This window comes from Ictidomys tridecemlineatus, chromosome 4 (assembly GCF_052094955.1).
Source record: "Ictidomys tridecemlineatus isolate mIctTri1 chromosome 4, mIctTri1.hap1, whole genome shotgun sequence".
NCBI classification, from domain to species: Eukaryota; Metazoa; Chordata; class Mammalia; order Rodentia; family Sciuridae; genus Ictidomys; species Ictidomys tridecemlineatus.
In genome coordinates this window covers 13456030-13481988 of record NC_135480.1, presented here as the reverse complement: position 1 = coordinate 13481988, position 25959 = coordinate 13456030, and the positions used below count along the sequence as shown (strand labels likewise).

At 36.4% G+C, this 25959-nt stretch overlaps 2 protein-coding genes across 7 annotated transcripts in view; one reads left to right on the top strand and one right to left on the bottom strand.

The window, feature by feature from the left end:
• Lpxn (leupaxin) overlaps positions 1 to 15140 on the bottom strand; it is a 36170-nt gene extending 21030 nt beyond the window's left edge. For 2 of the 5 annotated variants that reach the window (XM_040284299.2, XM_040284302.2), the window contains exons 1-3: positions 14276 to 15140; positions 7241 to 7378; positions 3731 to 3777 (exon numbers count right to left, since the gene is read on the bottom strand). In XM_040284299.2, the coding sequence (XP_040140233.2) occupies positions 3731 to 3777; positions 7241 to 7378; positions 14276 to 14407 (317 nt within the window). In that variant the 5' untranslated portion in view covers positions 14408 to 15140. Of the gene's footprint in view, positions 1 to 3730; positions 3778 to 7220; positions 7379 to 12126 lie in introns of all 5 variants that reach the window. The other 3 variants (XM_005331565.5, XM_078045979.1, XM_040284301.2) reach the window with 3 other exon arrangements.
• Positions 15141 to 15249: 109 nt separating this feature from the next.
• The window catches only part of Zfp91 (ZFP91 zinc finger protein, atypical E3 ubiquitin ligase), a 30929-nt gene continuing 20219 nt past the window's right edge, over positions 15250 to 25959 (top strand). For both annotated transcript variants that reach the window (XM_078045978.1, XM_078045977.1), the window contains exons 1-2: positions 15250 to 15596; positions 21627 to 21655. In XM_078045978.1, coding sequence (XP_077902104.1) covers positions 15250 to 15596; positions 21627 to 21655 — 376 coding nt within the window. The remainder of the gene's footprint in view (positions 15597 to 21626; positions 21656 to 25959) is intronic.

Sequence of the window (25959 nt, the reverse complement as noted above, 5' to 3'; positions counted from 1 at the left end):
AAAAAATTTAAACCATACATATACCCCCTCTGAGGAGACAATTATTTTGTACATTTTAGCAGCTATCATTGCAATTTTTTATAATTTTGTCTAATTTTAGACAATTTAAGTGGTATTCTATTCATACATTATGCACGTATTTATCCATGTTTTGTAACTATAACAACAGCTAGCATTTATTGTGTACTAATAGTATGACTGACTCTTAATAAAGAGAACATTGTTCTCTTTAAATTTTTACAACAACCTTAATTGCTAGGCACTGTCATCCCAGAGGAGAAAAACTGAGACTGACAAGAAGATAAAATTTTTTCTCAACAAAATACAGGTGAAAAATAAGAATTTGGGACTGCAGGCTGCAAAGTTTGTGTTCTCTATCTTCCAAAATAATGCTTAAAGGCTATATGATTTCCAAATATATAATGTGCTATAATTTATCAAACCAAGTTTATTGTTAGGCACATAGATTTCTCATTTTTGCTAATATAATCAATACTGTTAAATAAATACTCACACCCATTTGCAATTAATTTCATAAAGTTAATTTTAGGAAGTGGAAAAACTGGGTCAAAAGGTATCACAGATAACTGGCTCTGGAATCAGTTCTTAATAAACCTTAACCAAGAGAACTTAACTAATAAGTCATCAAATCAACACTAATGAGAGAGAGAGAGAGAGAGAGAGAGAGAGAGAGAGAGAGAGAGAGAGAGAGAGAAAGGAGTAAAACCATAAACAAGAGAAAATATTCTTTCACTAAAACTATTTCAAGAGTGAAAACATAGCCTTACTGCTTTACTTATTATTATATATGTGCCAGCCAAGAAAAGCATAGAAGGAAAATGTTACCCTTCTCTCTTAAGAAAAAAGGACTCATTTGAGTTCATGTTCCAACTCTGGCTTAGTTATTTTTCAGTATTTAACAAGGAAAATATGAGAGGAAAATTAATATCTTCCATTCTTAAAACAAAAAAATTTGTCTTTTAAGTACTGTAAGGTCCTCTGCCAGATGCTAATGTTTTATTTTTGTTTTTAAATCTAGGAAGGAATCATCAGGTATATAAGTGACTGATTCAGTTCTTGATACAGAGCTCTTCCTCAAAACTTTCAGTCATAATCCCTTAGTACTTGCCACCACAGACATGCTCCTGGGAAGCACATCCTGCGGCTCTGTGTCCAAGCATAGAATAATTGTAGTTTCTTATCAGGATCTGCCCATTCTTAATCACTTGTACTTATTCAAAGAATCCCACTGGTTTTTAACTGAAGTCCTACTGCAGCATATACAAAGAAATAGATCACTGCCATAATACCCTAATAATAAATGAATCAACCACATAATATTCTAAATAAGAAATGAGACCTTGCAAGGGGGTAGGAATGATGGTGGAATGAGTTAAGACATCAGTACCCTAAGTACATGTATGACATGAATGTTGTGAAAATACTTTGTATACAATCAGTGACTTAAAAAATTGTGCTCTATATGGGTAATATGAAATGAATTGCATTCTACCATCATGTATAACAAATTAGAATAAATTAAGAAAAAAAGAAATAAGACCTTGAAGAGTTGTAATCATTCAACTCTTAAAGTGCCCACTGAGGGAAATGTTCCTAGAAAAAAAGGAACCTCAAGTCTTTGAATTGTCCCCTGAATTTTTAAAGATAGTAAAAGTCACCAAAAATGACTATGTCACCAGAAATTACTTATTTCATTACTCAGAGATCTTATTAACACAAATCACACGACATACATTTAAAAGAATCTGGACTTCTTAAGGAAGGAGTTTCATTGTGTTGGAGTTTTTCCCATTTATTCTTCTGTTCCATTTTTATGAATTGCTGCTCCCTTTTATTATCAAAATTATTATTTTTGTTCATGTAAAACATACAATTCTAATTATTGCTCATATTACTACTGATGTACAACTGTTAGAAATTTATTTCATTACTATATTCACAGCTGGTATTGAACATTTTTTTCAAGTTATATTGAAAACAAGGTTCAGTTCACTGAAGCAACCCAGAGTAAATGGTGGAAACATGCAGAGATCAAGATTCTGAGTCTAACATTCTATCTACGCATGCTAACATTCTGGGCTCTGAATTATACTGCCTCTGGGATTCACAAAAGTCTATAAAATATTTACAAGTGGATTTTATGTAACTCTCCCACACATGCCTACATAGCAAGTATCATTCAGAACAGGGAATGTACCAAAGTCCAGTCAGGAAAACAGAAACCACAGTGAGTAAACAAAAGGAATTTAATCAGAAACTTGATTACACAGGTGATGGGACAGCCAAGAAGCAAAAGAAGACAATGAGATTAGCCACAGCAGGAATTCATCACAGCCTTAAACCAAAAGGATAAAGAAAAGAGGAAAAGCTGCCAGAATGCAAGGGCCCAGGTCAATGAGCTGGAACCACAGCAGATCTGTCATGCTCCAGCTGAAGCCATAAAAATGTAGCTGATGACAGATATACTGTGGAAAGACAGCAGCTGGGAGAAATGCCCTGGATTTCCTCCTTTGTACCCCCCAATCTCTCCAGAGTGCCTCATATTGGTCACAGGAAGAGCTAACAAGAAAGCCTGAACTGCAGAGTCAGCTCCCTGTAATATGGAAGAAATGAGGGGGAATGGGCCAAGAATTCTATGCAGAGCAAGGGGTGTTGATAAGTTAGTACTGGTGTTGCTCGAGCTGGTTTTCATGTTATGTATTTGTTCATTTGTATTTCTACCTGCCTTCATGGATTTAAGAAACCGAGTATTTTACTAAGAACTTTTTGTGTACCAGGCACTACTTTCTTACTGTTTTGCTTCATTTTTTTTTTTTTTTTTTTAACTGGGGCAGGGAGGGGAAGGTCAGGGGAACAGCTCATCCCACAATTTTCTGGAACTAGAACTAACTGGCAAAACATATATTAATAAACTGGCCTCACCCCCACCAAAGTAGAAAATGCCCTCAAGTGAAGAGTTTTATTAAAGACTTCTTATATTGAGTCCTTCTGCTGTCTTTGCCTTGTGTGAATGTATTACTGATTGTGATTCTGAAACCAAAATAGTGTAGTAGAACATGCAAGTATTTCTACTATCTAATATTGTAAGCCCTTTGAACTGTTTCCCAGACAGTTGTCTGATGTTAAAAACTACAAGCTATGACTGAAGAGAGAAAAACAACAACAACAAAAAATGGCCTTTAAAAATTTTCAGACTACCAATTCTGCTTGTGTCAGGAGAAAGGATTTAGTAAGTGAATCTGTTTCAGTATGACTCTTTCACTAAAAGAAACTTTCACCAGCTAAATGAAATTGGAAGAAACATTAAAGAAAGAAGTATATATTCAAGTCTGCCATGGAGCCCCACTATCTGATGTTGTTGGAATCTTCCTTATGTTTCTTGGGTATGTTTTCTATTATGTGAACTACAGCACATATCTGGACTAGACAAGCTAAAACATCTGTGGTGACTGGGACTATTTAGACTTTTTCAGATGGCAAAGGAAATAGCAGAGCCCACAATCCTGGACAGCCTGTCTGGAAGCCAGGCACCTGAAGAATCTGCCAAGTCAGGTGAGCAGAGTTCTACATCTGCTCAAAGAGAAAAAGGAGGAGCGTAGAGGAGTGATAACCATTGACACTTATAAACCAACTGCTCAAAGACTGACAAATCAAAGTTATTATCTAATATCGTTAATTTTTTACATATTTAGTAAAAACAGAAACCCACCTGTAGACATTGGACTCCTGGATACTTGTAGTATACACAAGCTGCACCTAAAATATATAAGTGACAAAGAAGAGCAAAGAATGATTTCTGTTGTTAAAATATTGGTTGTTATCAACATTAGGAGTTACAGGATGTTTTTTGCCTCTAAAGGGGGCTCATACACGCCTTTAATCCTAGCAGCTCGGGAGGTTGAGGCAGGAGGATCACTGAGTTCAAAACCAGCTTCAGCAATGGCGAGGCACTCAGCAATTCAGTGAGACCCTGTCTCTAAATAAAATACAAAATAGGGCTGGGGGTGTGGCTCAGTGGTTGAGTGATCCTGAGTTCAATCCCCAGTATCCCCCCCAAAAAAAATTAAAGTGGACTGATAGTTCTGAGATATCAGAGTAAATCACTGAGATCTCCTTTCTTAAGTCACAGGAATTACCAACCCTCCTGTAGAGAAAGGCCAAACTTTATAGAGTAGTTGGCATGAGAACAAATACTAGCAGTCCCTCCCTGCCTGAAAAGCAATGAAATAGAGAAGTACACCCTCCTCACATAGGAACCATAAAACAAACAGAAGGGCAAGAGTAAAGCCCCTTTATTTAACCACTCAGGATGGTGCCGAGAGTATAAGCTACAACACAATCAAACTTGACATTGGAAAAGAAATATGTGTGAATCCATGGTGATTCACTAAATAAATACTGAGTACCTGTCATGTACCAAGACAGAGGATATAACAGGTCAAAAAACAAAACATAACAATCACATAAAACTGAATGCCCTGCTTCTGGTGGTAAGAAACTGATAAATAACAAATTAATAAGTAAAGTTAATCAGGGGGTGCAAGATGCAAAGTAGGGGAGAGATTGCAGTTATAACTATATTAATCAAGTAATCACTGAGAAGAGGTGCTTGAGCAAGAACTAAGATGAGGAAAATACACATTATTAGTGGTAACATGATTCATGTGGAAGCAATGACTATAAAAAACACTCTGGAGCGTCTTGTGGCCTGAGGAGTGGGCGCCAGGGAAAAAGGGGCAAGATCATGCATACAGAGTGGCAATTTAACCTACTGTTCAAAGTGGGACACTTTTGAGGGCAAAGGGGAGTTCTAAAAACAATTCACATATAATTTTTGAAATATGTATTTTTATCAAAAATTTAATTTTTATTATATTGGTGAACCTACAAAATAATTCTACTCAATACTCATTTTCTAAATAAAAATTTCTAAAATATTTTAAATGACTATATTTACAAACAGGGCAAGTTTAAAAAACTCATCTGAACATTTAAATAGCACAAGTAAATTAATTATTCTTGATATATGGTCACAAACCTTAATCAGTTTCTTAGCATTGTTGTCTCTGACATTGTGATATAAAATTTTTTTGGAAAATATATTCCTTTCAATATGGTGCTATCGTTTTCACAAAATTGAAATCTCCTTCAAGGCTGATTTTTATGGTTAATGTATTTGAATTGCTGATAGTTTTAATTTATGCCTGCTTGTAGACCATAATGTTTTTAACTGGTTTGAAGAGACCTTTACTGTAAATTTGTACATTCAGAGCAAATTCTGCTAAATGGAAAATATTCTCAATTCTATTTTTTATGCTGAAATGTGTAAATCTTTTTGGGACAATATTTTCACAGGTGCTGCCTTTCTGCTTCTCTTTCAGAGCACCTTTCTTCAATAATATTCTTATAAGCCAAAATTTTGATATACTTTGACAATTTTATTTCATTTGGTGGAGTATATAAATTTATTCAATTAAAACAGGGATCAAAATCTGATTTTTTCAGAAGCACAATTTTCAAATTAGTAATTAAACCATTGAACTCTCATCTTTAGATTTGTTCAATTCTCAGCTTTTGTAGCAAGAAATCTAAGCTGCATCTTTTTCAAACTCATTACTCCCTAAAAGCTTCAAAAGCAGAATTTTAATGCTATATTCACTGAATAATTTAAGATTTCAAACTCTTACTTTTGGGGGAGTGGAGGAATATCAGGGATTGAACCCAGAGGCACTTAAATACCGAGCCACATCTTTAGCCTTTTCTATTTTTTTTTTTTTTTCATTTTGAAATAGGATCTCCCTGAGTTGAGCATAACGCAGGCTAAATCTGGGTTACTTCATGAACTGAGACATTTCCAAATCGAAGGATGACAGGCAAGAAAGCGAGGAAATATATACAGCCATGTAAAATTGTGTCATTATATTCAGTATCAGCTTCTGTCACATGTTTTCTACATCAGTTACTTATAAACTCCATGTATATATACTAATATTTGTAAATTTGAAAAATTTTGGTTTCCATATTGATTGGTACACTTTGAATTTTGTTTGGATGCAGTCGTGAGTTTTGTGCACATCAAAAGTAATTCTGAGTACATTTCTGTTCCATAGGTTTTAAGTTAGTAAGAACATTGTTTTTTACCACAAGCTTACCACAAGCTGTGCTTCACCAACATTTGTATTTATATTATCACCACAAAAAACAATATTTTATCTTCAGTGTCAAATTTTTCAATTAAACTTATGATAACCTTAGCAACATCAAATGTTTCCTTTTTTAAAAAAACTAAACTATGAACTTCCACATAATCCAATTCTTTGAATTGGATGAAATACAACCAAAACATTTTTGTAATTAACAAATTTTCTAGTGGAGACATCTGATAATATTGATATAAAACTGACATTATTTGACGGTTTTTAAAGGGAAACAACTCTTTAATCATCACCACTTCAAGTACAAGCACAAGAAAACTTGGAATGGAAATGAGCAAACTTGATTTAGAAGAGTTATTTGATGTGTGCTTCACACTGACACGTAAACACACCTCCTAGAGCAGCTGCATGTTTAATTGTCTAAATTTGTCTTAACTTTTGAAGTAGATGCCAATTCTTCTCCACCAGATTTGTGCCTTTTGGTTTTCAAAAGGACAATGATATCTCTACTTGCTCCCATCGTGGATTTGGTAAATGTTGACAAATATTTTGTGTAAGTCACACATTTATTAACAGCTTCTTTGAGCAAACAAAACCATAAGTTTTGGCTTCATTTAAGCTAACTTCTAAAAGGCTTTGTTGTAAAGTTAAAAAAGTGTTGCCAAACAATAAAACAAATCCTTAGAGCTTGACAGAAGCAAATAAATAATCTGCACTAGAAAGAATATTCAGATTACACAATACTCTATGACAAGAATGCTTCACTTCTATTTCCTAAACATCATTGTATAACATTAAGCCACAACTTCCCATGTTTCTTACTGACTCTGAGGTGGCTCTGTGCATGTCACATATAACCACATGGACAATGGCAGGGCATGAACAGGTATACAAAGTGGCCAACAGGGAGAAAGACCTCACAAATTTTCCTGCTACCACCTAAGATCAGAGAAGTCAGCTGTCCCTGACTGCTTGTTCTTGAGTTCTTAGCTTTAAGAGCCAGCAACTTGAACATTCAAGGTACTAGAATAAACGAAAAGTTACCGAGGAGGGATTTGTGTTACCCTGATGGGGCAGGATCTCTGAAGCCTCAGCAAGGTTACTCTCTTTCTTGGAATGCTGATCCAAGGAAGGAGGAGCTGGGTTAGAATATTCATCATTGTCCTGGAGGGTGGAGCGTTCCAATTCCTCCAATAAAGCATCTATATAAGAAATAAGAAAATTATAACATAGAATAAGTCTCCAGAATTATTTTCTCTTTAACCAGTATCCCCATTCATCTCCTTCTTCTCTTGGATAAAGTTATTTTCAAACACCTTCCCTTCCTCCTTATTTCACTTACACTGTGACCTGTTATACCAGGAGATAGTTAATGCCTCCTTATATTCTGGCTTCTTATTTCCTATGGTTGCATTCAATATCATAGTCTCACTCTATACTCTGACTTCTTATATTGCAAGTATTCATTTTATTCATTCTTTAGGGCAGACCACCCACAAAGATCCTCAACTAGGAAAAGATAATCCTAAATATAAAGATAGATCCTAAATATGTTTCTTATCAGAAAAATATAAGCAATTTTATAAACATCTTAAAAAATACCAGGGAGGTAACACATTCTTAACCCTGGTGATTTTTTTGCTGTTGTTGTTTTAAATTTCAAGAATGATTCCAAGCAAATAAAAAATTCTCAAAACAAAGTGTAAGTATTCTTTTAGGGTGTGGAGAGAATCAGAAGTTGAAGAGAAGACAGATATTGCAAAATCAAGATGTTGCAATTCAAATAGTTGGGACTTGTTTCTCTTGTAGTTTTCTTGGGAAAACTTTATAATCATTATACTAGCACTTTTCTGTTGTAATGAAATTAATAATAATTAATAAAAATTAACACACACCAGCCACAGTGCTCAGAAGTTTACACATTTCATTTAATTGTCATAACATTTTGAGGCAGATGAAATTATTGTCCTTAGTTTTAAGATTGAAAGAGACAAAATAACCAGCATAGGTGCAGAACCAGGACTTGAATCTGGGCTATCTGATTCCCAGCCCCCAAACAAAGTTGGAGGTCACAGTCCCCACTTCTCACATGGATTCTCCAGGTCTTCTTGAGCAAGACATTGTCTCTGAAGCTGTTTCCTCATCTACATAAAGAAGTAGCTGGATAGAACAATATTTTTCAAATTGTGCATCAAGACTCATTAGTGGATTACTAGTGGATTTTTTAACCACAAGTTAAAGTTTGTAAAGCAATGAATTATATTATTTCTAAGAACCTTCCTAGCTCTGAAGTTCTCAAATAAAGAAAATGGACTTCACAGTTCATTCAAACTAATAAACACTGATTTTCATTTATGTCAGATTTGCAGAGTACGGATATTTCTTAAAGGCATAAGAAAAGATCTAATCGTATTTTACAAAAAATTCTGTGGAACTTTCTCAATCGTGCATACCACAAAATTTTGACATTCATGCACCATTTTATAAATAAGAAAAATGACATCAACTCTTCTGGTCAAATTACCCTTCAAAAATAAAGTAATGGGAAAAATAGCAGGAATATCTAGAGATTAAAAAGACTTAAGGGCCAGGCTCAGTGGCACACACCTGTAATCCAAGCGGCTTGGGAAGCTGGTAGGAGGATCGCAAGTTCAAAGCCAGCCTCAGCAAAAGCAAGATATAAAGCAACTCAGCGAGACCTTATCACTAAGTAAAATACAAAATAGCGCCGGGGATGTGGCTCAGTGGCCAAGTACCCCTGAGTTCAAATTCCCAGTACCAAAAAAAAAAAAAAAATTAATTAAAAAAGAAGACTTAAGGGATTCATAACTAACTTCAATATATGATACCTATTTAATCATTAAGTACACTTTAAAACACTAAACTTTTATACACCTTTGAACACTGAATAGCCAATAAATACAGTTAGTTTATTCTAGGTGTGATAGTTTTGAAAATATTAAGTGATTTCTGTTAATTTTAGGTGTGATAATGATATTTCATGATATTGAGAGAAATCACTATTAAGTCTGTTGTGAGTGTAATACTGGTCTTATGGTATAAATATACCCTTACATTAGCAAATCTGAGAAGTAGCTTTAAAATGATACAGAGATGGAAGGAATAGGTGGATATATAGAGAGGTATATATATACATATATATATAGGTGTATATAAAAATTGATTATGTATGTTCTACCTTTGCATATTTAAAAATTCCCTTATTATAATGCAAGATTTTTGGTTTTTATTTGTCTGTGTATGTATGTGTGTGTGTGTGTATGTATGTGTGTGTGTGTGTGTCTAGTACCAGTGGTGCTTTATCATTGAGCTCAACTCCCACCCCTTTTTGGTTTTTATTTTGAAACATGGTCTTGCTAAGTTGCTAAGGTTGGCACCCAACTTGACATCCTCCTGCTTCAGCCTCCTGGAATTACAGGCCCATGCCCAGCCTATAATGAAAGGTTTTAAAGAACAAAGAAAAAGAAAATTAAGAAAGAGAAGTAAAACTTTTTGTCTCAGAATTTCATTAGCCAGACTCAATACTAAATTTCAGAATTGCAATTGTTTATTATATTAAAATATAGCCTCTTTTTAATTTTCTACTAAGCTTTGCTACAACCAGAAGTCAAAGTTCTTCCTAGATTAATAAAACGCATTTACAGTAAAAATTGCAGGAAGCGGGAGACCATACTGTGAAGCGCATGGAAGCATCAGCTAACAAAAGTCATGAAAACTCTCCTGAGTCATGAGTTAACAAGGCTTTCTCTTCCTGTTTCCTGAAGAGTTTCTGCCTTTTGCCAGATTCTGTAATCTGAAGATGACTCATTTCAGTATGACAGATGAGATTATTGGGTGTGGGGAGTTACTAGACTAAAAACCCTTTAGTCCTCTCCCTAGTGCTTCACCATGGAAATCAGTACCTACATTTATATGGAAGGAATGCAGTGAGGGATCTTGGGGGTCTCCCAAGGTTGAAATGATCCATAATACTCCTGGTTCTTTTTATCTACCATCCTCGTGTAATGAGGATTTAGGTAAAACCTATGGGGCTACAAACTCCTAACCTCTAAGGCAGTACTGCAGAGAGGAAAGATTTGCTCACCTAAGTCACACTATTCTCAACGGTATTCCTTTGCTGAAGCGGTAGGGAAACAGTCTTGGGGTAACTATGGAGCTGATGATAGTTTGAAGAAACTGATGGGGTACAGCCATCAATAGCCCACTGGATAATCTGTACATGTTAGCTTCCAGGGTACTTGGTACTTTCTACATTTCTCAAAAAGATTTCTTTAACATCCATCCTGCTCAGTAAATGCAAAACTACACAATTTCTTAATGGGGTTACTTCATTGACCAGAATACCTGAACTAACACAATTTTAGTACAGGAGAACACCTTGCAGCTTAATTGGTTTTGATATCAGATGCTCCTGGGAGTAACACTGAACAAGTTATTATGGTTTTTTACCTGAAAAAAAAGTAGATAATATCTATTTCAGAGGATTGCTGCAAATACTAATATGATTTACAATATCATCTAGTTTAAGCCAATGTCACTGAATAAGTACTAGTTTTCTTTGATTATCTTAATGAAATTTGGTACCCTTTAAAAAAAAGAAAACCTGATGGGACTCAGGCAGAAATGCAAATTCTCCCAACACTCACAATTCATAAGAATTTGTATTCTATCCCAGGTTCAAAATATGCTACCTCCTATCAGGTGTGGTGTAGTAGGCCTGTAATTCTAATGGCTTGGGAGGCTGAGGCCAGGAGGATCCTAAGTTTAAGGACAGTCTCAGCAATTTATCCAGATTCTGCTTTAAAAAAAAAATTTTTTTTAAGGCTGAGGATGTAGCTCAATAGTAGAGAGTTCCAGCTTCAATCCCCAGTACTAGAATTTTTTTAAAAAAAGTCAATCTCCAGTATCAAAATAGACTTTACTTCGAAACAGTTCAATATTTATTAAACATCAACTTTTTTCTTTTCATTAACATTTCTCCCCTCCTGTTATTTGTCCTTGTTCCTTCCTCTTTCTCCAGCTCTGAAATCACACTCCAACCAACATTTTCTTAAAGAAATTGTACAAGATATCTCATTTATGATTGTTGTTTGCACTCTTGACATATCTGTGAACACACATAAATCCTGAACACTGAAGAATTAATACAGCTTGAAACCTTGGTACAAGTTCGTGGCTCAATATTAGGAGACCCCCACCAAAAAAAAGGTTGGCAAAGCCTACTGAATGAGTACCAAGAATGAAAAACTTTGCATTACTCCAAAGCTTGAAATTAGTTCCACTGCCCGTTTTTCTTACTTGCCTCAAAGTGTAAGAAGGAGGTATTATTTTTTCAGGCCACAGTAATCTACTCCTTCTGGATTCCTCTGAATAAAAAGCTTACCAACAAAATCACTGTAGTTACAGTACTATGTCTTCTTGATTTAATACTATGCCATAGAACAAATAAAACCACTCTGGCCTTTCTCCAACCTCTGCGGATCCTTTTTTCTTGTACTTCTACCTCATTTCTCTTCCTCATAACACCATCTCCCCCCATTTTCTTCCTTTCACATGGTTTTTCCACAAATCACATCTCTGCAGTTGTCTAGCTGTGTAGTCACCCTGTGATCTCCAGCAGTCCCCAAAAGGGAAAAGCCCACAATAAAAACTGACAATTTCGGTCACAAATCTGTCCAGAAGTACTTGTCCCAGAGTTCACACTGTAGTAAGCACTAATCTCTCTGCATATTGTGCCACTGCAAACTGTAAACTTACTGTTGCCCCAGTCATAATTCCTCATGCTCACTCTTGTCTGGATTGAGGATAGATGGGAAAAAAATCTTCCAGCACTATTCCCTGTCTGACTGCAAATACACCCCACCATACATGGAGATGGTGGCCAAGTCTTCATCCTCTCCGTTTCTCCTCCAAGACACTCCTCACTCACCCAGCTCTTCCATTGTTCCACACCCAAGATGCTCTGGTCTCACAGGTTGTGAAGAACTGCTTTGGCATGTGGTGAAGAAGAGGACCACAAAGGAACTAAATGAGACTGTCTAAAGCAGCCTCTACAACTTTTTTTGGTTCCTGTATTTGCTTAACACTTCCTCTCTTTTGATTTGGTGAATTTCTTCTTTTCTTGTAGGTCACAGTTTTTAAAATGGGACCGATATAGGAAGCAGGTTGGAAGGTTTGAGTTTTGGTAATTCATTGGTCAGGGTGATAAAGATTCAAAACTAATTTAACACCTGCTATGTGCCAAAATTCATCTTGAACTAATGGGAATGGCAGGTATACACTTGTGGAGTTTTTTCCCCAAGTGTAGATAGTTAACTTATGTGACTAAGAAACTGCTCTTTTTTGTTTTTTTTTTCTGTGAAGCTGAGGGATCATAGAGGGACCACAGCCACCTTAAAATTTCAATCAGCATTAACCAACACCAAGTTCTTTACTAAATTATTCATAAATTAAATTTACTTGCTTTCCTGTATAGTTTGTAAGTCCTTTAAAAGCAGGGCAGAAGTTGGATTCTTGGCCACTGGCTTATTCAGTGGTCCAAAATGCAAACATCTATGAAGTAATGAAAAATAAAACTGGAAGGTTTAAGATACAAGGTACTAGACTGTGTGGACATTTGAATTAAACACAATTCTCCCCTTGTGACATTACCCTGTAGCAGTTTTTGTTTTTTTTAACTGACACTGTGATTAATTTTTTTATCACTGTTATTTTATTCAATTGAGTGAAATAAAACATTTACTAAAGGCCTACCATCAGGCAGTAAGGAACTGTAATAATTGCCTCTTAAAATACATTTTACCCAGTTTTTAGCAGTGAAATAGGTTCAAGGAATCGTAATTTATAACACACTAGGTAGCATTTCTACTTACAATAATCCACATTTTAGGTCAAAGCCCATGATCTTTCTTCTAAAACACAGTGGTCTTTTGCTTGCTTGTTTAAGGAATCATTCCACTGTTTTTTTTTTTTTTTTGGAAAACAGATATTTCTCTGTATTACTTTATGCAGCCATTGGATGTCAGTGCTGTTTTAAAAGTCTGCTCACTGCAAATACTGAAAAATCCCCCAATAACACTATGCCAAACGTTTTTACAACTGGAAATGACATTAGCTCTATCAAAGTGCAAAACACTCAGTAGCGAATATAAAACATTTGCCTAATCTTAAGTGGTAAGTAAAATACTGGAAAGAAAAAATGTACTTCAGCAGTTATCTGCAGTTCAATTTAATGATTAACGAGAAATTTGGAATTGAATCCCCAGATCTTCTTTCCATCTTCCTCCTTTTCAGGATTTTAACCTAGGATACTTTATTTTCCAGAGGTAAAGAACTATTCTTGCAAATCGTTCCTTGATTATTAGGGATTAAGGGAAGGAATGGGAGTGGACCACGGCATTAATGACTACAACTTGAAGATCATCAATGGAAACTCCCTTTTGACGCATCAGGAAAACAATTTGCTTGCACACGCTAGCGAGCAGAAAAATAACTTCTGACAAAGCTGCAGTCCCGACCGTGCTTCCTGTGCAGCAGTAACGTTTATAAACCTCAAACTTCAGGGTGGGGAGTTTAGCTTCTCCGAGGTCACTAAAGTCACGCTAATGTCCCTTCTCGTCTCTCTCCAGCTCAGGGACCACAGCCAAGCCAGGCAGTGACGCCAGCTCCTTGACGCCTCAACATCTGGCAGCAAAGTCACTTTATAATGAATTCCACACATTTTATTAAAACTGAACTGAGTGGGGCATTGCTAGACCCCTGCAGACCCGATGGACGCCGATTCGCTCCCTGACCTCCAAGGGCTGGCAGGAGAGCGGGTCTGACACAGGAAGACAAGACGAATAATATAAAATGAACGCTAGCCGGCCCCATGATAAACGTCATTTGAACAAACCAAAGTAAATAAGGATTATGATATGGCCACTCCGGAAAAGCTACGCTAACGCCAAGAAAGCACCAAGAACTGGGAGATAGCCTTCCGGGCATGCCTTCCAGCAACTGGCTCAGCAGCTGAGCCCGGATGTAGGCAGGCGTCGCGGCCTAACCCGGAAACGTTGCCTCCGGAAAAAGCAAACTACCTTTCCCGTCGTGACTTGGTCAAAAACTCCCAGCATCCTCTCGGCCTCTGGTTTCCTATCATTTTTCTTGAAGCGTAGTGTGAGTACGACTTCATTTCCCAAGATGCCCTTGGCCAAATTATCCATGCGCATGCGTCAAGAGGCGGGCCCACGTTACTCCGCCTCCGACCTACCGCCGCCATTTTTTCGGAGACTTTCATCCGGCAGCCGACGGGGCTTTTTTTCTTAAAGGAGAAGCGACAGCTCAAAAAAATTTCCCCCTTCTCCCCGCAAGACCTGGCGGCGTTGGGGACAGAAAGGACAGAGACAGGGAAGTGGGGTAGGGGTGGAGGCGGCAGAACGCCCAAGCTACTTTTCTGGTTTAAGGAAGCTTAGAAACAGCCCTTGTGGCACTTGCGGCTCCTTAGGGAAGCAGGTGCGCGCGCAGCTAGTCCGGGGCGCGCGCAAGGCGGAGAAAGAGGTACTTTTTCTAACCACCCGCCTCCCTCCCTAGGTCTACCCCTCCCACTGTCCCTAGCGCGCATTGAACTCCGGAGGGGGGAAAAGGTCACTTTGTGATTGTCGCGAGACGCAGCCGTTTAACGGTGAGAACGGGTGCGCGGGGAAGGAAACCTCGCGCGCTCCCTCAGAGCTGTTTCCTGATTGGCTGAGGCAGGGGTTGGAGGCGGGAACTTAGTACGTCGCTGTGTCAGGGACCGCGGGAGTACGGGCAGGGAGGCCGATCCTCTTCTCCGATTGGTCCGCTGAGCGTTTGTGGCGGGCGCGCGCGCGTGCCGTCAGCGGTAGCGGGTCTTGAGTGGCAGGGGGCGGGGGGGCACCCTCGGAGCGGGCGGAGGGGAGGGGGGAAAGGAGCTCAGGGTGAGAGTGAGCCGGACGCTCCGGGAGGCGAGGGGGGCGGGGGGAGCAGCGTCGCGGCCGCCGCCGCCTCCGCCTCCACCGCCTGGAACGAGGGGGTGGGGGACGGACGAGCCCCGATGCCGGGGGAGACGGAAGAGCCGAGACCCCCGGAGCAGCAGGACCAGGAAGGGGGAGAGGCGGCGGCGGCCAAGGCGGCTCCAGAGGAGCCCCAACAACGGCCCCTTGAGGTGGCGGCGGCGGCGCCTGCGGGGACCACGAGCAGCCGCGTGCTGAGGGGAGGTCGGGACCGAGGCCGAGCCGCTGCGGCCGCCGCCGCCGCCGCTGTGTCCCGCCGGAGGAAGGCCGAGTATCCCCGCCGGCGGAGGAGCAGCCCCAGCGCCAGGCCTCTCGACGCCCCAGGGCAGCAGTCCCAGGCCGCGAAGACCCCGTCTCCAGTTCAGGGCAAGAAGAGTCCGCGACTCGTGTGAGTACCGCAGCATTTCAGGCGGTGGTAAAGACCCCCCTCTGTCTGCACGCAACCCTCTCGGCTCCCGTAGCGCCCACTCCACGTGACACCCTGTCTGCTCTGCCCCCTGCCGGCTCTGCACGCCAGATGTCACGCCGTTTCCCGATTTGCGGTCTATCGCTTCCCTGCACCCTGGTGTTCTCTATCTGTCTGGCCACTTTCCCGCTCCCTGAAATCACTCTTTGTACGGTGCTCTCTTTTGCTCCCTGATGACCCCACCTCTTCCCTGCCGCCCGCAGGCATGTCCCTCTCTGGCATCTGCCACCCCCTTTGTCAGCCTATCGCTTTCCCTTCGGCTGCTTTCCAGTATTACATCACATCCCCATTAGGAAATCAACAGCAGGTTCCTTGCCTTCAAGAATGCCCCCCCCCCAAATTAATTAGCCCAAGAACCAATTCTAATAGTATATTTATGTTTTTACTCTCCTAAATTGACAAATTCATTTTTCATTTTTTTTTGTAAGAATTTGATACTTCTCGTCAGGGCAAAGACGCATAGAGTATTTTGTATAACTAGGTGAATACTTGATTTTTGTTTTTACCAAGTAGCATGTTTTTTCTTTAGTTATGCATGTATTTTAATAGGAATGTGTGCTTCATTCTTAAGAGAGAGTCTGGAAGGAATTAATACCTAAAGGTAATAGAAGAACCACAAACAAATGGCCTGGAGCATAAAAAGTAATTTAAATATAATCTTTACATATTAAGAACACTTGAACACACAAAATTTTAAATTACAAAGCTAATCACATTAGCTATTGAATTTATTGCTGAGAACGTCATTTGTGTCCTTAGACCAAGTGAAAAAAAAAAACTAGTAAAAGCAAAGAAAATTGAAAGCAGTGTCAGTTTTAAGTTTCCATTCCTCCAGTGGAGAGAGTGGCATGGTTTGACTTGCACTACACCCAGTACATTTAAAGCCTAAAAGAAACTTGTGACCTGGCATCCTTGTGTTAGAAACCTCAGGAAAAGGAATAGAATTCAGAGGTATCATTTTGGTAGAGAAGTGCTTTCAAAGTTCTGAATGCCATTTAAGTTAATGTAACTTAGAGAATTTATTGTATAAATTACAGTTCTGTGGACAATAAAAATTTGTATCTAGAAATTTTTCAGCTGCAGTTGGAATTCTAATTGCTGTAGATGCATTTCGTGTTCATAAAAATTTTAAAGTTCTATTCTAAATTTCTTGTAAGTTTCAAAAGATAGGTATTATTAATCTTATTTTGATATAAATTCCTTTTTTTTTAACCTGTGCCTCAGGTACTGTATTTCACTATATAATTGTGGCAGATTTCATGCAAATTTTTTTGCAAAAAGGTGGGGTATGACCATTATACAGATTTTTTTTAAGTGCTGGTATTACTTAAAATTCACTTATTACTAAATAACTTTGGTGCAAGATTAGGATGCACAGAATACTTGTGAATATATGTTAAAATTAAGTAGCTCAAATTTGTGTACATTTCTTTGTGACAGTTTAGAGAATATATTTGTTTAAAACAAGTTAACACATTACTTGTTATTAATTCATGCATTAGAAACAAAATATTACAAAAGAAACTTTACTCAAGAAAATTTATTACAGTGTTGCAAAATATGAATTTAGGAAATTTAATCTGAGTCAGATCTTGCTGGGTTATCATTGGTTTTTTTTATCTGATGTGAAGTCCTCAGTGCCTCAGGAAAGGTGTGCTTACTGATGGTACTGCAGTGTTATAATCAAAATCTGTTTTCAGAAATACACTGACAAGCATATCAGTACTACTTTTTCTTCCCTATTTTGTGTTTTTTTATTTCTTACATACATGACAATAGTGGAATGCATTACAATCATAATTATCCATTCATAGCACAATTTTTCATAACTCTGTATATAAAGTATGTTCACACCAAATTATGCCATTATACATGAGCTCTCTTATCATTTTTTTTCTTGCATTACAATTCTTAACAAAACACATTTCTCTTTTACCACTATATAAGATAGTTTCTCATTGATAACATTCCTATGAGACCACATTTGTTTCAGTGACATTGAAGGATATTTTTATGTATAAGCATAGTGTTTAGGGACTTGCTATTACATGCCTTAAGGAGAAGACATTATGCAAGATGTTGATTCTCCTTATTTTTCTATATATTTAAAGTTATTTCAATAAAATACCACATGACCACTTTTTTTAAAAAATGAAATTCACTGACAATTTACATGTACTGAGAATTCTAGGCTTACAATTTGCAGTGCATAAGAAGACATCCTTATACCACTGGTGAATACATTGTTCTATTTACATTTTTAGCGGTGTGAGCAACAGAATTATACAAAGTAATGATTGCATGATGAAAGTTATAAACCAATTTTTGTGCTAAAAAATCAAGGTGATTATGTGGTGAAATATGGTATGGGGGATACTCCTATGATGTGAGTTTGTAGGAATTAAATATATCATATGAAGACCTTCATATGTTTCCTGGCATATAGTAAGTACTAAATAAAACGATGTATTGAGTACTGGTGATATGGTATAGGTATGAGTGGTTCGTAATGAGTGGTTCATACTGGTGTTCTTCATGTCATCTAAGTGTTCCTCCCTCTCATCTAATATTATAAAAGATAGTGAAAGTAATGGTATTCTTTTATAGCATCAGAATTATCTTTTGACTGTGTACTTAAAATTATACAATTTTATTAGATTGTTAAAATAAAAAGCTTTAATGATAGCATTTATACCTTTTTATTTATTCCTTGGTTTCTGGGAATCAAAGGAGTCTCAAAGAAATTCAGCTTGTCACCCCTCCTTGGGCATTAACTGGGCCTGATACTGTTCTGAGCTGATAGCAAAAAGGGATTACACACAACCCTTGTCTTCAAGGAACTTGCAATGAAAGGGAAAGATGCCTTGATCAGTGAAGATTTGTTAAACATGTGTGCATGGTTTCTAGAATTTCATTCACAAAGCATATTTTTAAGCTAATTTTTTTCTTAGTCCTTTTGAGTATTGAGTTTCTGCTTACTTAATTATAACCTGATTCATCTGTTTTCCAAATAACATTATGATAGTTTTTAAAGGAGAGGTTAAAAATTTAATCCCTATTAATTGCGTATTCCATTCAAGTTCTTTTTCCGTATCCTAGCTTTTTAAGCTGCAAAATCCTAAGCAACTGTTTTAACCCATATTTATTTTTCTCAAATAAAATGAAGCAAAGTGCACCATAGTTTAAAAGCTCAGTAAATTTGAATTAACCAAACTTCTGTTCCTATCATAGGTAAATTATTTAGTAGTTTAAGAAAAAAAAAAGCATTGGGTTTAAACATCAGAAAAGTTCAGGTCCCAGCTTTATAGTGCTAAGTGGCCCTGGGCAAGTCACTCAGGGTCTTCAGATCTGCTTCTGTAATTGATATTTTATGAACTTATAAAATGAGCTTTATGGTTGGGTGATAATTAGGTTATAGTTTCATAAACTTTAATATACATATATCCTCAGCCTTTTTTATTTTTTATCTGGAGACAGGATTTTGCCGAGTAGCTTAGGGACTCACTAAGTTGCTGAAGCTGATCTTGAACTTGGAATCCTCCTGCCTCAGCCTACTGAGCCTCTGGTATTACAGGCATGCACAACCACTCCTGGCTGAATTTATAATTTGTTTATTCACATTGAAATGTTTAGGAGTTAACAGGGAGAGTAGGAAATGTTTATAAATGAAGGGGAATAAAGAAATTTTTAGTGAATTTATTCAAGAGAACGGCAGGAAATTTAAATGATAGTCATTATAAAGTCTAAACAGCTAGTTGTAAGGAAAGATATACTGAATTTTAGCAAAGTTTATGCATTCTTATTACTTAATAGTTAGACTCATCATTTGCTGTATTTTAGCCAGTAAAATTATATACATACGATTCTTGGGCTGGGCCTAGGGCTCAGCAGTAGAGCGCTCACCTAGCATATTCAAGGCACCACATAAAACAAAATAAATAAAATAAAGGTATTGTGCCCAACTACAACTAAAAAATCTATATATTTAAAAAAAGATTCTCAGTTTATATATTCTCATTTAATCTTTTAAATAATTATATAAGGAACATGGTAACATTATTTTAGTAATTTTGGATGTGATTTTTCCCCCCGCTTTAATGTTAGAAAAGACCTTGCTTTTTACTAATGTGAAAACAATGAGATTATTAATATATAAAATAGCTTTTCATTCTGCTGTACAATATATGCATATCTTGTGTGTTTCAGATTTTTAAACTTTATTAACATACATTTTAAACCTTTATAAGTTCAGCTAAAACTGGAGTATTTTTAATGGTCATCTTTCAGGTTCAGATAAAAGTTGCAGCTGAAGGAAAGGCATTGCTTTTAATTTGTGGTATATAGAATTCTATTTTGCTGCTGGCTATGCTGGCACACGCCTGTAATCCCAAGGGCTTGGAAGGCTGAGGCAGGAGGATCCATTCAAAGCCAGCCTCAGTGAAGCAATGTACTAAGAAACTCAGTGAGACCCTGTCTCTAAATAAAATACAAAATAGGGCTGGGGATGTGGCTCAGTGGTTGGGTGCCCCTGAGTTCAGTCCCCGGTACCATAAAAAGAATTCTATTTTGTTGTCCTTTTAGGGGAGGAATTGATGAAAGTAAGAAATTTTTAGGTGGCATTTTTTTCCTTATGTTTTTGCTATTTCTCTTTTGAGGGCTATGGATATGAGAAGAGGCGATAATATCCTGACTTGAAAAAGCTTAGAGCATTGTTTCCAGAAGGGTTCAATTGTACAAGACTGGAATCTTGAGTGATCCAGGATCCTAGAGCAATCAGTATGGTGGTAAAAACATTGAACCATTTCAAAAATTTTTCAGAAATTTAGCTTCTATTGTTATTTTCATTTAAAGATAAGAAGATTGATGGTTATCTTATTAATTGCACATTTATAATATAAAAGAAAGTTATAATCTTTCAAAAATATATGGAACAAAACCTGGTAACTATTATTTCTAAAGAGGGCAGTCTTATGTATTATTTTGTGGCTTCTGTGTTATCTGTAAAATAAAAGGATCTTCAATTGTATTAGGTTTACTTGAAAAAAAAGAAAAATGAAAAACCTTTGTATTGTTCAGAGATGCTATATGGCACCTTTATGGTAAAGATCCAAAGCCTCTTTTGAATTTGGGTAATGGGTATGGAGGAGTTCACCATGCTATATCCATGAGTCATATATATATGACAGAAATTTTTTCAAGTTAAAAAACATAGGAATTTTTTTTTTATCTGTAAGCTTATGACACTTTGTACTACTGCATCTAATTTGAAAAGTGCAAATTATATTTGTAAAGTTCTTCTGTTGCTTTTGAAATTAGATTTTGATTTAACAGTAATTTTAGGGTCTTTTAAAGTTTCCAACCTTTTTATTATAAAAATTATCAGATCTACACAAAGTAGAGAAAAACGGAATGCCAATATTTAGCACCTAGATCCAGAAGTTATTGAGAGTTTTGCAATGCTTGCTATACCGACCCCCACCCCACCTGCAAAAGTATTTTAGATCCTCTCCCCAAATGTTAAGTCATATCAAGCATTTGTATAAAATAAGGACATCCATTGTTTTCTATAACACTTAATAGAACAAAATTAGAAATATTTTCCTTGTATTAATGTTTATAATTAAAACTAAAATATGTTTTGAGTAATACTTTAATTCTGTTCTGTCAGGTATTATAGCCACTTCAAACTGTTTACATTAATTAAAATTAAAAATTCAGTTCCTTAGTCACACTGTTTAAGTGTTCAGTAGACCTATACAACTGTTGTATTGGACAATGCAGATGCAGAATATTTCCATCACTGTTGAAAGTTAGTCGTATTTTACTCTTGTCCAGAACTGCTTTAGATGTTTTCTGTATCTCTCTGGAGATGAACCTAAAAGAGATAAATATGTATGTTTTCAGGAAATGTGCAAGATTGCTCATTTAATGTTTGATTCTTATTTCTTTCAGATGCGTAGAAAAAATAACAACTGATAAAGGTAAGACTTGGTCATTTTTACCTCTCTTGTATATGTATGAATGACACTGTGTTATAATCTGGTAGAAAGTAGAATAAGCCTAATTCAAAGAAAAAGAAATTAGGCTTATTCTACTTTCTGGTAGAAAGTAGAATAAGCCTAATTCAAAAAGATTCCCATATAAAAGGAACTTTTGTTCAGTAAAACATTAGTGAAGTTGATAGAGCCTATTCAGATGTCATCAATCAGATTTAGATAGTAAAATATCTTGAAAGTATTTAGAAACTCAACAATGAAGAACCACAATTTTTTTTTTTTTTTTTTTTTTTAGTTGTAGGTGCACAACATGCCTTTATTTGTTTAGTTTTTTATGCAGTGCTAAGGATAGAACCCAGTGCCTCACACATGCTAGGCAAGCGCTCTGCCACTGAGCTACAGCCCCAGCCCAGGAACCATAATTTGATGACAGTTTATTATAATTTTTAAAGCTATTTAGCCTTTTTTTAATGAAGTAATGAATAAAGAAGTAATACATAGTATATAGAATAAAGTGTAGGCAGTGTCTATACTGGTAGAGACTAAAATTTTGATTGCAGTTTGAAGAATACAGAAAGAAAATGTTCTAAGATTTCAGCCTGGTGAATAATTAAATGAAGTTATTAGGTCGTTTCTATGTAATGTTTTAGCCAATTAAATGTTTATTGAATCTAGTTTTCTGTTTGTCTGACTTATGAAGGAAAGCTGATGTTCACTTTTTTCTTTCTAAATACTTTTATTTAAGAGATTTTATTCTGGCTTTGTAGGTTGAATTATTATAACTACTGCCACTTGATTGAGCCAGTAGCCCATTGATTACATTTTCCTTTTCTAGTTGTTGGTTGTGTTGTTTAATGTTAAACTCAAATATGTGGGATCCTTCTTAAAACTGGAACAGTATATTCTAATTTGTATTTCAATTATTGTATATGCTTTGACTAACAGCCAGTTTCCAATACCTGGAGTCTACTTAATAGTTGAGAGTTGACCAGTGGTTTTGTTTTTGTTTTTCTATGTGATATTGGGGGTTAAACCCAGAGACACTTTTACACTGAGCTACACACCCAGCACATTTTATTTTTTATTTTGAGACAGTCTTGCTAAGTTGCTAAGGCTGATTTCACATTTGGGATACTCCTGGTAGAAAGTAGAATAATCTCCTGAGTACCTGGGATTATAGGTATGTGTCACGATACCTAGCTACCAGTTAGTTTTTTAAGGTCCACTTAACAGCCTGCTTATTTATTTATTTCCATGCGCGCGCGCGTGTGTGTGTATGTGTGTGTGTGTGTTCAGGCAAGAAATATTACATACTAGGCAAAGTTTTGTGTAGAAAGCTTTGGATGATTATTTTGTCTGCTCAGTTAAGTGAAAACAGTAGTTATATCTGCCTAGAATGGAAGGTCTTATGTTCAGAGATCATTTTATAGATTTCTATGATGTAAAAAATATATATATATATATGAGGAGACAGACCATAATCAAGTACCAGAGCAGTTCTTATTTAAAAAAAACACCTGCCTTCATCAGAGCTATAGTTACTTTATGTGTCTATAGAAATTACTTTGGGTTGACTTGAGGACAATTTATATAGAAATTTTGAACCCCCTTTTGGGGGTAAATGATCTTTGTGTAGATAATATTAAACCAGAAGTTGGAATGCTATTTAGTTTTGCAGCTGTGGAAAGATTACAACTTTATTCTGGGTAATTCCGTCTCAAAAATCTCATCTCACTTTAATCCACTAGTTAAATGATTGGTGTCTGTGTATTCTCAAACTCCCATCTCCATGTCTTCATTAATTCACCTGTTAAGAGTAGCTGCTCAACCCGAAGACCTGTATCTAACATTATAGGAGAGATTAGTGAAAAAGTCAGGAAGATTCTAGTACTCACTCTTTCCTGTACTATTTGATATTTACGGTTCACCTCAATTCTTTCTTGAATGTCAAAAAGTTACCTGTAGACCCTGGCAGAGTCTTCATATTCAGTCTGCTGAATTTTTATTCATTTGTATTTCAAAGAAACTTTTTGAAAACGTTTTGTAATTTTTTAGATGTTATGACTCTTTTATTAATATTATGATATTTTTATGATTGTTTTTACTCGTATTTGCTCCGAACAACCAGAAAGATATGCTTTCCTTGAATTGAAAAGAAGAACCTTTGACGTGTTTAACTCTTAACTCTTTGGCACCTAGTTTATTGTATTCAGCAAATATGTGTAATTATTACCAAAACATTAGCTTGTTTTTCTTTTTATTCCCTCTGCCTTTTATCATATCCTCAGATATTTGTTTTAGATTAAATTAGTCTAATTTATAGATTTTGATCTCTCCAATCCCTGCCCCTATGACCACCGCCACTCTTCCTCCTCCTGGGGTTTGAACCATGGGGCTCTTTACCACTGAGCTACATCCTCATCCCTTTTCATTTTTTATTTCGATCAGTCTCCCTAAGTTGCCAAAGCCAGCTTTGAACTTGGATCTTCCCACCTTAGCCTCCCAAATAGCTAGGATCATAGGGATTCACCAGCATGCCTGGCTACTTGATTTTTTAAAAAATTAGAATCAATTGGTATTCAGTACTTTTTTTCATAATTTTACTTTCTTTCTTTTTTTTAATATTTATTTATTTATTAGTTCTCGGCGGACATAACATCTTTGTTTGTATGTGGTGCTTAGGATCGAACCTGGGCTGCACGCATGCCAGGATAGCGTACTACCACTTGAGCCACATCCCCAGCCCCATAATTTTACTTTCAATGGTTTTTTATTTCTACTGTGTTGAAATACACTTTATTAATTTCTTGTCCTTTAAAATCAGTCTCCTGTATCACATTGTTTTCTTTTGTAGACATGCAACTTCACAACATAATATTGTTTCTTCTATCCTTTAAAGATGCATCTCATTTTCAGTATTGTTAAAACAATATTTGTATTATTCCTCAATTCATAGAACAGGCACTCTAGTTTTTTTATCATTCCAGCAAGGAAATCTCACTTTGGCAATTTTTACCATTTGAGTTTCTATACAGAATAAGATGTGCAGTATACTCAGGACATGGTTTTCATAATTCTTGAATAATTTTCAGTATTCTTAATCACCTTGTTTTACTAACTATAATAAAATGCTGTCAGTTTTGAACATAAAAGAACTGTGGAAGGAAATTCTTTGGTGAAAAAGGGCATGTATAAACCCAATCCCAACCCTTAAATGTGCTATTACTTTTAGTTGACGCATTCTCTTTTACATATTAAATTGTATTCTAAAGTGAGCTTAAAAGAAAAAAAAATCTCTTCTCCTGGTTTCTCTTAATACTGCTTAATATTAATTCATCAGTATTAATAATTCAAAATTATTAATTCAAAATGGAGTTTCTTATTATAGAAAACAAGCAAAGTGGGCTAATGATAGACATATACAGAGTAGTATAGATAGATTTTAGAAACTGAAGTTTCTGACTCTGGTATTGATACTACTCAAGCCTCAGAGCTCTGATAGTACATTAAGTAGGCTTTTTTCCTTTTCTTTTTTTTTTTTTTTTTTTTTTTGGTAAGTGGATACAATACCTTTATTTATCTTTATGTGGTGCTGAGGATTAAACCCAGGGCTTCACACATGCTTATAAGCACTCTACTACTGAGCTACAACCCTAGCCCTACGTAGGCATTTTATTTTTCCTTCCTTACAAGCCCTTTATCATAAGCAAGAGCCATATTATTTCTTAGTATGAGAATGAACTCAAACATCTTGTTCCTTGTTAGGGAATGGCCCAGATCATTTAGTCTATTTTCTAGTTCAAACTTCCAGATCTCCTATATTTCTTCTGCTCTTGTAAATCCTTAGAAGTAAAGACACACAATACATGCAGATTATGATAGAGGCTTAGAAAGACTTATCATCTTATTTCACTTATAGGACATTTTGTCAGATAAATGGGTCTTTCACAAAAATAACAAGTTGCCCATTACAATTCAACTTCTGACACATTTATCTTTATTCTGCTATATATAATAATTATACTAAGATACCTTTTCTGGTAAACACCTCTTGAGAGTTGTAGCAGCATGCTTTGATGGAAGAAAGGGAAAACTAATGTCCTAGGTGGGTAAATTCATACCCAGACTTTCAGAATCCAAAACCCCTAAGAAAAACTCACCTACACATGAGGACATAACATTGTCTTCATTCTAAGAGGATCTGAATGGACAAGACACTCTCACAAAAAGGAATCAACTGATTTAATGCCTCTATATCCAAGGGAGATCAAACTCCTGAATTAAAACTA